Source organism: Drosophila mojavensis, unplaced genomic scaffold (assembly GCF_018153725.1).
Source record: "Drosophila mojavensis isolate 15081-1352.22 unplaced genomic scaffold, ASM1815372v1 contig_136, whole genome shotgun sequence".
In the NCBI taxonomy this organism is placed as follows: Eukaryota; Metazoa; Arthropoda; class Insecta; order Diptera; family Drosophilidae; genus Drosophila; species Drosophila mojavensis.
In genome coordinates this window covers 29,886,488-29,904,445 of record NW_025318667.1, presented here as the reverse complement: position 1 = coordinate 29,904,445, position 17,958 = coordinate 29,886,488, and the positions used below count along the sequence as shown (strand labels likewise).

The 17,958-nt window shown below is 39.4% G+C and overlaps 1 protein-coding gene across 1 annotated transcript; it reads left to right on the top strand.

The window, feature by feature from the left end:
* The first annotated feature begins 67 nt into the window (after positions 1-67).
* LOC6586179 (protein CWC15 homolog) lies at positions 68-1,181 on the top strand. Its single transcript, XM_002011766.4, has 2 exons — positions 68-310; positions 404-1,181. The coding sequence occupies exons 1-2, from the start codon at positions 180-182 to the stop codon at positions 1,038-1,040; spliced, it is 768 nt and encodes a 255-aa protein (XP_002011802.1). The 5' UTR covers positions 68-179; the 3' UTR covers positions 1,041-1,181.
* Positions 1,182-17,958: the final 16,777 nt, after the last annotated feature.

The following is a 17,958-nucleotide window of genomic DNA, read 5'->3' as shown; positions in this document are numbered from 1 at the left end:
ATATAACGATTAACTGGAAATCACGTCTGGTTACTCAGCCTATCGATAGAAATTAGTTATCGAAACTCAACACTAACGCAGCTGATACGCATCAAAATAGGAACAAATTAATAGAAGTCACTGAATTAGAATTGTTTTAAATAAAGTTTGTTTTCTTTTGGATAAATTAGAGATTTAAAATGACTACAGCAGCGCGCCCAACATTTGATCCAGCGCGAGGTGGCTCTGGACGTGGTGAAAAAGATTTGAGCGCACTTAGCAAACAGTATTCGAGTCGCGATTTGCCTGGGCATACCAAACTTAAATACAGGTACGCATAAACATACATACGTACACACGTTGATATAAAAATAAAATTAAACGTTTGCCACATAAATATGTTAACATAATAAACATTTTGCAGAGAAATTGGTCAAGGAACCAGCGAGGAGATACGCAATCGTGATTTTCGCAAGGAACTCGAGGAACGGGAGCGCGATTTACGTTCTGGCAACAGCTCGAACAAGGCGCTGCCCTCCATTGTGCGCAAGGCTATTGAGGCGAACAATGCAAGTGGGAGCAGCGCAAGCAAACGTACCAAATTAGACAGCCTGTCGCAGCAGCAGCTACATCAGCAGCAGCAGCAACAACATGCTGCCAATCTCGATGCAGACGAGCCACTGGACAATGACAGCTCGGATTCCGAAAGCGATTCGGACGATGATGATGCGGCCCTGCTAGCCGAGTTGCAGAAGATCAAACAGGAACGCTTGCAAGAGGCGGCACGCCGTGAAGCTGAAAAGAAACAAGAGGACGAACGCATTCGCATGGAGAACATTCTATCGGGCAATCCACTAATTAACTATGAGCCCGGCACAGCGGCATCAGCTGCTGGACGCACCTCCGGCAACGGCGGCGATCTGAAAATAAAGCGTCGTTGGGACGACGATGTTGTCTTCAAAAACTGCGCACGCTCGGCTCCAGAAAAGAAAACTCACTTCGTTAACGACGCTCTGCGCTCGGACTTCCACAAAAAGTTTATGGACAAGTACATTAAGTAGATAAGATACCAGATTAAGATGATCTATGTAAGCAGTTGAGTTCTACTGCCCAACCAACATATTTGTAATAGTTTTATACAACCTAACTTTTTTTTTTTGTTTGTGCTCTTCAAATTAATAAATTAAACCAAACAACTGGAACAGCAGTCGTTAGTGTGGCTAGCAAGACGCAGCGCTGCTGGTTTGACCCATTGCCCATTGGCTCCTGAGTGCGAAGGGCATGGAACCTTAACCAAAGTGTGAAACCGCAAAAAACATCAGTAGCAGCAACAGCAGCAGCAGCAGCAGCAGCAGCAGCAGCAGCAGCGGCAGCAGCATTAAAATGGCAAAGTCCAAAGAAGTTTCGATGCGAAACCTGAGGCATTCAGGCTACGTGTGCAGCAGCAACGGCAGCGCAGCGGCAGCATGATGAACTTGCCAGGGCCAGGGCAATTGTCGCTGCTGATGAGGCACGAAGCAAAATCAATTTGGCAAAGGAGCAAGCAGAAAGCGCATAATAACTTGGCCAATTACGCGCCAGATCGGATTGCCAACGTCAGCCAGCAAACATGTTGATGGCCATGCAAATCATCATCTGCTGCAACGCCTCTTAATGCAACGCACGCGGCCAGTGCAATCTGAACTTCGCCTTTGACAAACCAGCGCACGTCCCATTCCCGGGTTCCCGAACTGCCCGGGACCTTCGCCAACTGAGCGCGACCCGTGGACTACCTAAAGTTGCCGAACGCTCAATTTTACGCTAATTCGATCAAAATCAAACAAAATTAGCCCAGACAATTCAGCAATGATCATCATGATGACACTGCTCAACAAAATCAAGTTGGATTGCGTTTTTTTTTTTTTTTAATTCTACTTACATAGATAACAAAGTATTATTTAAGTAAAATTAAAATAAATATGCATAATTTACTTTTGCATTTGTATGCAACCTATACATACTTATGTACATATGTATATGTTACAGTTATTTCAATTTTCCTATCCCGGCGTAATCGAGTAAGCCCTTGTGTAGGAATATTTGAAAAAAAAAAAAAAAAAGAAAATCAGAAACCAGTTTTTAGGTGAAGATAAAGGTAAAAATACATGCATATATATACATACATACAGAAATACATATTCATACATAGCTACACTGCTTTTCATAGGTTAGACTTGTTCAAGAATTACTCTATAAAAGCTTATTGTAACATCAAGACGAAGATTACTTACACTGCTTCGGAACTGTTGACATACATATGTATGTTTTAAGGATTTAGAGTCATTCGAAAACAAGTACTAAATTCCAGTAAAACAACAATTTTGTCAGATTGAAATTTGTATACTTGATGAATTGAATAACCGAGGATTTTCTATTTTATTATTTTCTTTTCCAAATAGCAGTTGTAAAGTGAATTTCAAAGAGAGTACTGGAGCCTCAATATTATCCTCAAAATTCATCATACATACGATCATATCAAGTATATGTTCACCACTGTAATCATTAAGATTTTGGTTCATCATTATCATCATCATCATCATCATCATCATCATCAAGCAGCAGCAAAAGGAAAATGTTGCTGATTGTTATTATTACACTGACTGCTTCTGTCTTTTGCTTTGGCTTTGGCTTTGGCTTTAGCTTGGGGTCAGGCCCATAGATATGATGGGCTGGGGGACTCCACTTGGAATGCATACAGACACACATACCTACATACATATACAGACATACAGATGTACATATCGAGAGCAGGCAGAATAATTTATTTCCTGTTTTTGCATTATGTTTTCCCATTATTTGTTCCATTCATCCAGACAGAGGCAATCTGCAAATGCACTTTTCGGTAGTCGCTGCCACGCTAAATTATGTCCATTCCGCCCGCTGGCCATGGCCAATCAATTGCCACACATTTTACAACTCTGTGTAACTAGCAAACAAGAACAACAACAACAACAACAACAATGAGAGCAACAATGAGAGCAACATCAACAGAAGCGATAAAAAATGGCGACTGGCCAACGGAAATGGGCATCGTGGTCGCAAGTGACAAACATGCAGCGGTTAAAGAGGCCAGCACACGGCTGACCACCAAACAAAGACCACGAACATATGTTTCTGGCTTTATGAAGCATTCCAAAAGCGCACCACTCAACCGCCCAGCCGCGGAGCCACCCACCTCTCGCAGCCATTCAGCAACTGAAGATGAACAACCAAAGTCCCACGCCCACGCCCACGCCCACGCTGCAGCTTTCCAATTTGGCTAGATTCTGGCTCAAGGCGTTTATTACGTACAATTGAATTTTAAATAAAGTTGAATATCGAAAAAATCTAAATTTAATTTATAAATATATTCGTATTATACTATACGAATATTTTATGTTAAATATACATAAATTACAATTTCATTTAGCTTAACATGGGCTGAAAAGGGACAACCCCATTATACAGGGTATGCTGCTAATATCAAAGAGTAAACCAAATCACTAACCATGTCTATATGACTGATTGACCATTTCTCAAGCGTTGCAAAAATCGAAACTTTTGTGGAAGCTATTGGCTAAATGGATGAATGAATTTGATAAAGAATTCTTAGGAGAGCCCGATTCTAAAAAAAAATATGTTAGCAAAAAGTACTAGGTGTACACTTAGAGGCCTTAAATGGAAAACTCTGTAATGAATGAAACCCTATCAATAAATGTTTTTCCATTGAAAAAAAAAAAAAAAAAAAAAAGATTAGGATTGATGATGAGAGGCTAAAAATTTCTACATTTAGATTTATTTATAATATTTCGGATACCTGCTCAAAATCTAATAATTAATAATAATAATTTCTTACACTATTTGTATATCATACTATAGGAGAGTTTCTATAGAAAGCCTTTAACAGTTTACCAATTATCTGGTTGAGTACGATTCCAAAGTGAATTTAAAAGGCAAAAAATAACCAAAAATAAATTTGTAAATATTAAAATTTTAATACAAATGGGTCAGGTTATGGTTAAAACTTTTTGGTGCTCCATTTGGTCGACATAAAAATAAGTTAACAAACGGAATCACCCACACATACACACACACACATGGATTGTTGCTTTAAAATTTTATAAAATGCAAATTTCACTCAGCTGTTACTGTTGCTGTTGCTATTGCATTGGATGCTGTGCACTTTATAGATCTGGGCTCTGGGGCTAGGGCTGCGGCGGGGGTGGTTGAACTGACAGCTTGACTACTGGTGCAACTGATGTTGCATAATTTAGTTGACCAATTTACACTGGAAACCGTTTGCTGCTGAGTGCAACCGGAAACACATGCATCGCCGTCCGCCCAAACGGCCTGTGGAAGACACCGACCCCACCCGCCCTCCTCTCCATCCGCAAGTGCCCCACCAGCCCAGCACCCTCCACGCGTTTTTTCACTGCTGTCGTTGTTGTTGGCTACTCTGGGCTGTATTTACTCAAATGGGTATAACGAATTTAGGTTAAGCATGCAGAGGAATAGGAGAGTTCCCGAGTCGAACTGTACATCTAATTGTAGTTCTACTTGATATCAAATCAACTTGTCTGCCTGTTTCACGCATAACATTGAAGTCTTTGCTTTGATTTTGGTTTTGTTTTTCAAGGTTGTCCCTTTACAGATCTGTCATTGGTCTCTCCTACTCATATGCATCTCAGATATTATTTCACTTGTTGTTCAATAGCTGTATTGTCGTACTCTGTAATACATAATATGTGGAGTGTATTGGTTCCCTAGAATGCTAAGTTTCTCCTCACTAGTTGAAGCTATAAATTTTAAAGCAAGCCAAGCTTTCTATATTGGAAGCTTTCAAATGTGTAGGTACTTGAATAATAATATGATATTGATAATATCGTCAAGAATATACAAGCTCTGTGGTCGATTATGCTAAAACTAAATTTACTTAGATATATACCTCATATTGGACATAAATAACACTGAACAGAGTATCACGTAGTCTATACTACCTTGCTTAGGTTATGCACTTGCATTGAGTCTAGGATGAGGAACTTATGTTAGGCCACGTTATACTCTGTGTATACATATGCAAGCAATATGGGGTAGTTACTAACTGCATTAAATCCTTATTATACACTTGCCTAAACTCGACTACAGGGTATTGACCAATCAAACCTATGCGCCTGCTAGACCTTGATTTGCTCTTAGTTGCAGCTTCTGCTGTTGTTGCTGCTGCTGCTGCTGCTGCTGCTGCTGCCGTTGTTTTTGGGGTCACCTGCAGTTGACATATTTACTCGTTATGGCCATTTGTAAATCGTCTCCACTGATGGCAGACGCGCAGCGGGAATCTCTTCGTCTACTTTAAACGGTCTGGCGATGCTGATGAGTTCGCAAAGGTCCTGCGGTAGGAGCAAGGCTGCTGGCAGATGGCCAAAGCTGACCAATCAAGTGGGACAATCAACCCGAGTTCGATTCTCTCGATTCCGGAGCACGTTAAATACAAAATCTAATATGTTTGGTAGGCTAAATATACATATATAGACATATACAATTGGAGAATCTATTTTTTTGTTTAGCACTTTTCCTGAATAAAATGCCCTTATGTATCATGAAGTTCACTTTAGTTACAAGTTTTGAATTTTAGCCCAACGCTTCGTTTAGTAATGAATTGACTTTTGATTAATTGAGCTTCGTTTATTTGTGGTGAGGGGCCGGGCAGGGCAGGCGGGGTAAGGCAGTGTAGTTGTAGCAAATCAGCTCTGCTGCGTTTAAATAAATAAATTAAAAATGATTTTATTATGCGGTTGTAAGCACGAAATGAATCAACTTGATGTACCAAAATAGAGTTTCCTTTGTAGTTTATATTACTAAGTGTTCCATATCGGAACCCACTTCCACACACACACACACGCACGCACACACTCATGCACTTACCCATGCGCATGTATTGCACTGCCCGCATATGCCAATCAAGCTTACGTGTGTGTAGGGGGAGGGGGAATGGGGTGTACGGGTAGAGGGAGAGGGAAAAGGGAAGATCGACGGCAACTTGTCGTAGGCTACCGGAGCTAACTAATTCCCACTTCCAGGTAATTTGATTAAAAATCGAATTTTGCATACGCAAACCGTAAAAATAGCAAAGCCTAAATTGTAGCGTCGACTAATGCTAATTCGTCCAGACTCTGCCTATTGGCCAGTCGCAACAGGTGGGGCAGCCGTAGAATCGGTGCGCAAATTGGTTGCATTTGGATGTGTTGGCAAATTGCAGGTTCGGCGGCTAGTAGACAAAAACTAAAAGCTCATTTGCAGTTACTTCCGCTGCTAAATGAAAATGCATTTCCTGGCTGGAAGAGGCGTTTAAGTTGCCGCCATTATGGAAAGGGATGGAAGTGGACCGCCGTACCATTGGAGCACCAGCCGACTCCATTGGCATTGGCATTGGCATTGGGATTCCATGTGACGCTGTCGTATGACATTTTTATGCAAAATGTTGCGACATCTGTAAATGATTTGGTGCCATTAGAAGAAGAATACATGCTCGGATCTGAGTTAGAACTTGAACTCCAACCTCGTCCGTGCTGTATCCCAGTGGTCTAACTACTTCCCACGACCATCCTCCATACTGTTGCACTTCCGGCCATTGGCCATCGGCCACTAGCAGAAGTCACCAAATGTTGCTACAACACCCGAACAGAGCCAGAGCCAGAGCCAGAGCCATAGCCGGAGGCAGAGCCTTAGACTCCAACTGAGACAGTGCAGTGAGTCAGTGAAGCGACGTTGGCCAGGCACAGGCCGCAAAATGTTTTCCGTACGCATTTTCTTGTCTGCCGTAGTTTGCAATCAATTGGGTCCAAACACCGACTGTCTAATGCCCTTTATTGCATTACAATGAGCCCTAAGCTAATCAGTTCTTAGCGATTTCATTTCGCTAATCCTTTATACTTGTGCCTTGCATACTCCGTCTAACATCATCATCATCCATTGATGCTTTAAATATCACAATTATATGTGCATAATACAAATGAAGTGGGTTAGTCGGACAACCCTTAACAATGCCTTGCAAAAGGGTGCAAAGTGGCACCAGCTACAGAGGCATGATACCTAGGACGCGACTGTGAGCTGGGACCTGGGTCCTGGGACCTGTTACCGAGCCGTGCCTGGTTGGGTTGGCATCAAGCCATTTAGAGTGAGAAATTGACCATTAAAACAGACAGCTACATATGTTGACAAATGCAACGCGCTGCGAGGCCCCCAGCATCTATCGGTTTGGGGGGCGGGGCCCTTTCTTAGTTCGAAGTTGGGGCTAACAAGCCATACCGCACCGTACGGAACGGAATCGAGCAGCAGCCACAACAAGTGGACTACGCAGTGAATCTTTTGTTCTGTGCCCCAAAACGCCGTTTTACGGAAATCTTACATGCGAGGGTTGCCCAACTGTTCCGTGAGTATTGCTATTCTTAAGCTCAACTTTATGTAAGCAGAAGTTGTTTCTATAATATACATGCATATAAAGTTAATAAGCATTAGCCGCTAGCACGACTATCAAGCTGTCCTTCTGCCTGTCCTTATTTTAAGCAACTTCTGTTTCATAGAATCATTTGAATCTATCTGGCAAGTTTTTACAGGCAGAGATACGTATTTTTGTAGATCCGACATTCATAAAATAAATGTAATTTAAGTTTAACTAAAATGGCTTTGTTTTTCAATTTACAAGTATGTATTAAATAATATTTTGATTTTGATTTGTTTTTGTAAGACAAATTCACTTTTTGGTATGGAATTTTTGTGGCTAATAAATATTACATTGTGATTTACATTTTTGTGTACTTTATGGTTAAGTATGTGTGTAAGTATTTGTGTGGCTGTCTAACCATGCATGGATTAAATCTGAAGTGTTTATAAAACACACGTAGAGTATATCCTAGTCATTCACTTTCCAGTAAATCACGCAGACTTGCTGAGCAAATGACTATAACTATGAGGCTACTAATAAATAGATTTGAACAGAGCTGCTGCTCGTTGTTTATTTAACATATTATTATTATAAGTATTTGAATTACCACCCACAATTGAAAGATGTTCGATTTGGCATATGAAAAAGTTAAGGGCAGCCCTCGTTGAAACGCATGTCCGCTGCTGTTCCCTGCTGCTGTTCGTTGTGTGTGCCCATTGAGCACCCAGGAGCTGTGGGCTTCGGTGGCTGGGGCACAGGTCCCTGGACCGTTGCCTTTGACTCGATTTTCCAAATGTTGCAATTCTCATTGCGATAATCAAATTGTAGGCTTCTTGTCTGAGCCAGCCATCTAGCCAGCTAGCCGGTTACCGGTTACCGAGCCAAGTGGTCGGTCGATGGGAGCAGTGCACATCCGGTGCGTGGCAATGTGACAGCACTGACGCTGAGCAATGGCCAGAGTCCTTTGTCCCATGTCCTGGCGGGCCAAAGTGCGACTGCCATGCGTATCTATTATGTAAGCCAATAAATAGAGGTAGTTAAGAGCCTTGCGGTTTTCAGCATGCATTTCAATTTGAAAAATGCCTTCAGTCAGTTGGTCAGGTTGCATCGATTTCGTCTTCCTCCCCCCTCGCCACGAACGAATCGTATTTGCCAGTCGTTAGTTCGGCGAATTCGCACGCTTCTACTAAAGTCGAGTGGGTAAAAAACCTAAAGCAAAAGCAACGACTTCGACTTTGATTGCGAATGCAGCGAACCGGGCCAAAAGTTGTGCAAACATAAACGCGCATCGGCGAGCTCCCCTCCGTTCACTTTTATATTTCCCCAGCTGTGAAAACGTAATCGAAAAGCCCCCATGATTCACAATACCGGTTTTGGTTGTTGGTCTCTCGACGTTCAGCTACGCCCCACTCATGCACATCTGCATCTATCTATTGAGATTGGGCACAAAATCAGCCGAAACAAGTGCAGTCCCATTCACTTGGGTATGGGCATGGGCATGGGCATGGGCAGAGGTATGGGCATGAGCAGAGGCCTTGCGGTCGCCTGTAATATCCTGTGCTAATTGTTAATCTGTCAACTTCTAGGCATAGAGCCAGTGCCAGTGGCCTGGTCTTCCATTTCCGTCAGCAACTATGCTAAACGGGCATTAAAGCTCAAGGCGGCAAATCTTTGGAGTTCCCAGTTGGCGGCAGCAAGCGCTTCTGCATACTAATTAAGTCCAAGTTCAGGTTCAGGGCAGCTGTTTGGCTTGGTTTACGTGCGACCATTGGCGTGGCAACGGCACGAGATACGCACAACTCACCCACACACCCACACACACACACACACATTGCCTTTTTAACCAACGAGATTACCACGAAATTGTCATATCGCCAAGCGTAGTGCTGATGATGATTCACTGCATCCATTCATTCATCCATCCACACGCTGTCTATTGTTTTTGCCCAGCAGCACGTCGCTGCTACGACGGCCCAAAGCCCCATATGACATCGTATGACTGTATCAGTATTGCTATTCAATGGGCTATCCAAATTTATTAGCTCGAACTTCTTCACGAGCGCAAATGAGCATATTAGTCTGTACGTGGACTAAGTGGGGCAATACTTTTGGTATTATTATGCTCATTGACAATTCAAATTTTGAGCTTATTGAATTACGGTAAAAGAGGTTGGACAAGGAGTGCCTAATAAAGACTCTCATATGTGTATCTAGATAGGTTCCTTTGTTTATTCGTCTGTACGAAAGTTATGCCATATAATATGTATATTCTTTTAAATTTCAAGTTAAAGATTCAGTTTTTATTATCTGAGCTCATTGAAAATGGGAAATCAGGGTATAATGTTTTTTTTTTTTTTTCTATGACTTATCTTATATAACAATTATCAATAAAACCGAGCTGACATATTTACATATTTACCATGGCAATTAAAAAAGGTTGTATAAAGAAGATGTGCCAAAAAATTGAAGAAATTAATAAAAACAGTATTCAATGAAAATGTACAGTTAAGTTATATTAATGGGATATAATTCATTAAGTTTTCAATTATGTCAATGTCAGCGAGCTTTGCGATATATATAACGCAGAGGTTTCCTAGTCTACAAATGATAGAGACATGAAATTTTATGTTTTACAGTAAGAGTTTAGCGTATCTCTTTTCAATAACTCATCCTGGGACGAATGCAACGATTATATTATATTATATTTATATATTTTAGATACCACATAAAAAAAGCGCAGAATGCTTAGAATGTCAGGTTTCAAGGGATCTTCTAATCGGGCAGTTTCGACTAGGGTACTCTTACTTATTAAATATAATAGATATATAACCGACATTCAGTTAATTAGCAATGAAAAGTTAGAAGCCAGAATCATCTGTGCCAGGGCATCGAAGCTTCGAGTATACGATATTGACAATTTGTTTTTACGATATTGACAGTTAGATCATTCGTCACATTACTGTTTATTATTGCATTTACAGCCGAGGGTTCGCACAATGCAATTGACGAACGGTATCTGGCGTAAGATTGAAGCGATTTGAATATGCAATAAAATGCTATTCACAATAACTCAACACTCGCAATTCGAATTTGAAAGCCGTATCAATAATATAACTTTCGTCTCTCTCTCTCTCTCTCTCTCTCTCTGTCTTACTGCTTCTCTTTCTCTGACGCGTTTTAGGGTCAGTGTGATATTCACTTTCGCAATTTGCGAAATTTCTGTTAGTGAATAACAACTAAAGCTTTGGGCGATACCTGACTAGAAGATACCCTTATACTCATTGCTGATATAATATACTTTAGAACCGATATAATATTCCTTATTTCTGGTTTTTGGATTATAGATTTACCTTAAATTATATTCTCTACTTTGACTTGTAGAGCAGGCCCACCAGAAAAGCCTATTAGCTCTAACCGTACATCTATAGGAAATATATGAATATATCGATATCATACATATTGTTGGGTATAGCATATACATGTATATATCGAGAAAGCTGTCGGTAGTTAAAGAAACTACTGCAATGCTGGCAAATAAGCACCAGACAGACACAAACGCTTAATGGCTGCTAAAAATATCTCTCCGGGTATCTCCAAAGACCTGTCGACATTCCCTCTCAGCAAATATACCTACCCATTGGTGCACACATTCAGTAGTGGGTATAGCTCATCAAAATGAACTGCAAGCGACAAATTAATTTGTACCACTTTTTTATGCATTTTATTGAACTTGCCACGCAGGCATGTGCATGTGCAGTGCATATTGTAGTATATTTAATAAGTAATTACCAACAACAACAACAACAGCAACGGCAATCGCAACAACAACAACACAAAGCGCATGCGGTTGCTGCCAACAACAGCGACAGCACAAACTGGTGTTAAAATAATAATCAAAAGGCTAATAAAATAGCTGTAATGATGTGGGTGCCGCACCACCAGCAGCAGCAGCAGCAGCAGCAGCAGCAGCAGCAGCAGCAACAGCAACAACCACAGCAGAAACAACAACGACAACAATAACAACAGTAAGAGGACACTAATCACTAATCACCAATCACTCAACGCGAACAGTTTGAAAAGGCAATGAACTGCAACCGCTAATCAAAGCTCGCAGGTAAAACACAAAAAAAAAAAAAAAACAGAAGCTCTCTCTGCTCTCTCGACCAGTTACCCTGACCTTCGATGTCTAGCATAAATAGGCTGAAACCTTCCCCGAATGACCTGACACAGACCTGAGCAAAATCTGTGTCGAGTCAATATTCTTTTTTTCCTGCATTATTATATTTGAAGTTTTGTTTTTAGCTCAATTAAAGTTATATTAAGCTAGAGCTAAACACAGTTGCCAAATTATCCGTCCATTGCATTGGGGAAATCATAAACCAATTTCAGATATTTCAATAAGTTTTTATATTTATTTCATACTTACTTATACTTTAATTCATACGGATTGCAATTTAACATTTTCCTTCTGTTCATTTTACTAATTATTCCTTAAGAGATCTCAAAGTTTTTGAAACAAAAGATTATTCAACATTAAGTTTATTCAACAAGTAAATTCTCATAATATTGCCCACACTGAAGCGCAGTCGCTGCTAACTGCGCAGTTAGCAGAGCGCGTGCTTATGCGTGCGTGTGGATGCATATGTATGTATGTGTGCATAAAAGAAGTGCAGAATGATTAGAATATCAGCTGGCAGGGTTCAGGGTATCTCCTAGTCGAGTAGTCTCGACTAGAGCACTCTTACTTGTTCTATTTAAATTCTTATAATTTATAATTTCTAACATTTTTATACACATTTCCATAACTCGATCTATTTATATAAAACGTGTACACTTTTTGCAAGATTATATGATTTTATTCATTACACGGCTCAACACAGGTAATTTGAGCATCTTCACCTTCTGCCCTGCAAACTAAAGCATGTCGACTTAGCTATTCAACACTAAATGTTCTAAAAGTGCTTGAGCTTGGAATATATACAATACATGTTGAATTCTTTGGACTTTTTATTCACTCTAAGCCACTGGATGGCTGAATGGAACTAAATAATGTTCTTAGTTTTCGTTTGATTGGTCTCTCTTTCTCATGAAACTTCCGATCGGCAGTCGATGGCACACGCCACTCCAATATTTATTAGACGGACTGATACTGTAGCAACTTTTTGTAGCCACTCGCTGTCTGCGTTTGATGCACGTTTGACACATGACAACACATTAGCCGTATCCTGGCGCAGCCCCTTAGCCCCCTCGGTCCCTTTGGCGAGCGCTGGCTACGCCACTTTGCCACCTGATTTTGCTCAGGCCAAGCCTTGGATTTGGATTTGACGTATAATTTCCTTGCTTTTTGCTTGAAAATTAGTCAAAAATTTACATACGAAATCGAATGCGCTGGCTGGCCAGGTGTTGCATTTTTTGCTTAGACCAAAGCCAGCCAAGCCAAAGCAGACCTCAGACTTCAATCCTGTGGTGATTTGTCAGTGGCAATCAATGGTCAAATGATCGTTTTATATGCGTGCCGTCTCACCTCTGACAGCCAAATTGTTGCGGCGCACACAACAAAGCCAAACACAAAAGCTGAGCTGCTTAGCTGGGTATGTCAGGCGTGCGTATACCCTGTACCCAGTTGCTATCAATTGAATTTGAGCTATCTTTCTTTGCCCATAGAATGCATAGGAGTTTTTTAGTCTGATCTTATCTACATATACATATACATATACACACATATATTAAAATTTGAAAATTATGCTTAAGTTCTCTTGTGGAGAAAGTGATATCTTCGAATAATCTTCTAATACCCTGTAAGTACTAATCTAATTGGGTAACTCTCGTTGTAAGAAATACCTATTCAGAAATAAAGAAGATTTCATCTTTGAGCATTCACATCGTATAGTTTCTTTATATGGACTTCCATAAAAGGCCACGTAAATCAAAATATGTGTATATCTGTATATTTTGAAATTTCTTCTGTACAGCATAAATTATTTTAGAAATAATAAAAAAGAAACTTTGGTCATGGATGCTGAGTAAATAAACTGATCCAAAATGCAACTGACTAATATCGATGCTTAGTCATAAAAATTCAAAAAACTTTAAATATTACTCATACGCAGCGTACTCAACAGGAACCCAGTTGGCCGATGTCTTAATCGGCCTCTTAATAAGTTTACATTAGCATACAAAATTAAAAAAATATATATATTTATTAATTTATATATATATATATTATGTAGATAATATACATATATAATCTACGTATATACATACTTTGACACGTATATGCAGACTTATTGATAAATACGTCAGCGATGATAACGACGTCAGAGTCAAACGGCTGCTGTGAAACCAGTTTAATTCACTTATTTAATATGGCTAATGTAAATATAAATAAATAAATATATATATATATATGTATACATATATATAATACATATCAATCGAGTGCTGCTTTATGGCTCTATGGTCGCATTGCACACGTATTCACAATTATTATTATTGTCAGTCTGATGGAAGGCAGCTTGTGCTGAGGCATATCTGAGCGACATCAGGGCCTGGCCTTCTGGCTTGCGGCTGCTGTTCAACAAACTGGCCAAAAAGCGACTGATCCAGTGTGAATCATGCTCAGTTTCATGTGAAGCTTGCGCGGTGTTCGACTGCTGAATAAGCGCTTAATGACACACTCGTCAACTGCGAGAAACGCGCTCTCACTCTCTGTCTCTGTGCGTGCCTCTCTCTCTCTCACACGCTCTCTTCTAAGAGACTGGCGAATTGGCCAGAGTCTGCTGTTTCTGCATTGCTGGCTGCTGACGTACGATTTGTGTGTTGTATCTGATCAGCTGCTTGTCAAATGGGAAATTTCGTGTTGCTTTTTATCATATATTCGAATATATAGATTAATTAGTTTGTTGGCATTTAAATTTGTATATATGTATATGTATATAAGTAAGTCTTTATTTATTATAAATATTTTACTTCTCACTTCACGAATTGGTGCCACGTTTTATACGAGAGTAGCCAGCATATATTTAAAGTAGTTTAAACGGGTATCTTAGTCTATATATACTGTTAGAGTCTATGTGTTTTTCCAAATGCTAATATATTCAAGGAATATTGTATCTCACTTTACGCATCTGTAATACATTTTGTATATATTCCTTAAAACAGCACAAGTCTTAAGTTAACTTAAGATTTCTTTAAACTTCAACTCCAAACTGTTACTGAATATGGTATACAAAGTTGTAAATGCTAAAATTTACTGTAGGCCGAAAGAAAAAAACATTGCTAAACTCACAAATATGCACAAATGTACAAGCTGCGTTAGCAGTCAATATTTATCTTCTATTCTTCTTAATTTATGTATGTATCAAAGCAACAGAATTGGCAATATTTATTTTACATATGCATGTATGTACATATTCATTCTACATAGGTAAATACAAAATGTATATCTGAAAATTCATAAAATGCACAAGTATAATAATAGTATAATTACAAATATGATATATTGATATTGATAATATATATGTACATTAATATAATATTACTATATCTACTAAAATTTGTATATACTATAATATATTTTTACAAATATTAATATGCATTTCTGTCTATCATATAGTCTGTCCAAGACCACAAATTGTCATACAGATTCGACTTAATTCCGTTGGAACAGTTTAACAGCCTAATGCGCTGTGCATGTGTGTGTGTGTGTGTGTAACTATATTGGGGTTCACAGAGAGATAAACTGTCTGCTAGTTGGTCATTTTTGGCTAGTTTTATTTTCAATCAGCTGATTACGCGCACTCTCAACTTCCTTATTGGACTACGCTATAGAGGCGAAATGTATGCGGCTGGGTGTGCGTATGCGTGTGTGTGTCTGTGTGTGCTTGTTGATAATCCTTTTGATACGCATCAACCCCCGACTGCTGCAACATCTCTCCCTCTCCCTCTCGCATTCTCTCTTGCTTCCTCATTAGCGCTGACTCTCTTGCATCGCTCTCTTAGTCAGCGCAAGCTGACATGAATTAAGCTGGACGCTCTCTTTGGTGGGTGGCAACGTAGCAGCCAACACTCGCTGCTGGGCCTTTTGTAGGTGTTTTAAAGATATTTGTTGTTGTTGCTTTTTCTTTCTTGTTTGCTTTTTCTCTGTTTCTTTTTGTTTGCACTGCTGAGCACTTTTGTGGGTGGAGCTTCAATTTTGTCTGTGCTCTGCTGCTCGTTGTTGTTGGTTCTTATTTTAGTTATTTTTTATTTTTTTGTCTGGCAGCATTTTATTTGTTTGGTTTTGTTCCTCTGTTTCGTTGTTGTTAAATGCGCGCACTCCACGCATAATATTTTACATCACCTCGTTGTGGACTCATTGTGTCGATTGTGAAAGCTTCTGTTACAGGGGAATGTATTGCGTGAGTCAGAGCGAGATAGAGCACAAAGTATTACAAACGTTCAGGACTCATTTCAAATGGACTAAAAGAGATAAAATCGCGTACTATATATGTATAGTTATGTATATACATAAACGGAAGCTTGAAGTCAATAATGAAAGTTTTGTCTATGTTTTTATATGTCTACGACTACAATACGCTTGGATTTTGACTTTGTCTTGCTTATTCAGTTAAAACTTATTTTAATTTTTTTATTTTTTTTTATTCATTTTAATATTGACTTATATATCTGTATATAAACACATATTATTTTTGTATATTTAATGTAAATTATGTAATGCCATCAATCGCTTAGTGCTCAGTGTATTTCCCAGTCGGGCATTCCCAATTAGATCACTTTAAGCTGTTTTTATACGAGATTTTACCCAGTATATTTCGCAATTACCTGCAATTTTCTAGAGGAAATAGTTTCTATATTTATCTATACGCGTCTCATTTCCTCTCTATATACATTTTAAAAGTTTGTTATACTTAATCTCTAATACTTTTTATCTGATCTTGCAACTTGTTTGGAAATACATTAAGCCCATTCTTTAATTATTGATCAAATTCATTTCCAATAATTTATAATAATATATAATATATAACAAATTACATTCAGTTTTCAACGGAATGGGCTAGCATTTAGTTTTATATACGTATTTTGTGGGTTTTTGGTGAAACTAGTGAGAGTTAGAGAAGTTATAACATAAATTGATTTTGCTTGACAAATAAATAGTTTTAGGCAAAACTCTAGGATTTACAAAATTGACTCATATTTATAAAAATATTATGCATTGTTATTTTATTAAGATAATGTGAAAATATTATCATATAATATTGTTGTCTGCATACAGTTTTCGGATGAAATTCTCCTGATTAATTTAAATAGATATTAGCCAAAAATGACTGTACATAAATCTTACTGATGAATTTTTGGAGAGTCTGACTCACAGTGTGTATTACAGTTGAGTCTCCTTGATATTCGTGTTCATAACACTATGGATGCTCAGAATTTGTGTTTGGAGTCTATTTTTAAAACTACGAAAATTTAAATATAATAAAATGTTAATTAAAAAAAAAAAATAAAAATAAATAAATAAAATAAAAATAAATAAATGAATTAATATTAATAAAATAATATACATGAATTAATATTAGAGAAAGCTTTTCAAAAGTGTCAACTTGATTTGTTACTTCCTAAGTCCAGCAAATTTATGGCTTATTCTAATCGCGAATTCCAGTCCTGAATTCCAGAAACTATGCTGACTCAAAAAACCTGGCTCTTGCTTTATGGACATCAATATGCGTTATGCTGCGAGTTGTGTTCAAAATTGTGACGGGACCACCCAGTCAGAGACCATATTACTTAAATAATACGGTAGCTGGCTAGCTAGCTGGCAATGAGACCGCACAAGTTTCGAGCTAAGCTCAGCTCAGCTGACTGGCCGAGACACTGGCTAACTGACTAACTGACTGGTTGGCTGGCAATGCTTGTAGCAAAGTCGTAGGCCCAGCTGAAAGTTAATTAGCCACTGCGAACAATAGCCTAGTGTCTGAGCCTGGACTTGGAGCATTCGAGCCACTTCGTATGGTAATTCAAGTCGCACATCATAAACTGCTGACAAAGTTCTGCGCTGGGCCTTGAGTCGCTGCCACCGCAAGCTGATTGAATGTACTCGGGCACTCGTATAAGCGACAAGCGATGAAACTGACGATCAGCCAGATCATTTACGTGCACGTTCTAAAAACCTGGAGCCAAACGCCTGAGCTACGGTCCGAGTCGAGCCGAGCCAAGCCGAGACTAGGGCTGAGGCTGAGGCTGCTGCCCGCCTGCAGCTGCAACAGAATCTTGAGCCAGGCGTGTGTCAGGCTTCTTGTTGTCTGCTTGCCCCTTTTCGGGGGCGCATGCTTCGGTCGTTCGATCGCTCGATCGCTCGATTGTCGTTCGTCGGCATCTTTAACGCTCGGCTTACTTTCTTTGCCGGCAGTCAGACCAGGCAGCCAGGCCGTCAGGCAGCGAGCGAGCAAGCAAGCACTACCTGGTATTGGGCATTTCGCACTGTCTAGAGTTTCCTCAGTTTCTTAATCCGATATAGGGGG

Coding starts and splice junctions, on each gene's coding strand:
- LOC6586179 (XM_002011766.4), top strand. CDS start 180: ATGACTACAGCAGCGCGCCCAACATTTGATCCAGCGCGAGGTGGCTCT. Junction 311..403: donor CATACCAAACTTAAATACAG/GTACGCATAAAC, acceptor AACATTTTGCAG/AGAAATTGGTCAAGGAACCA.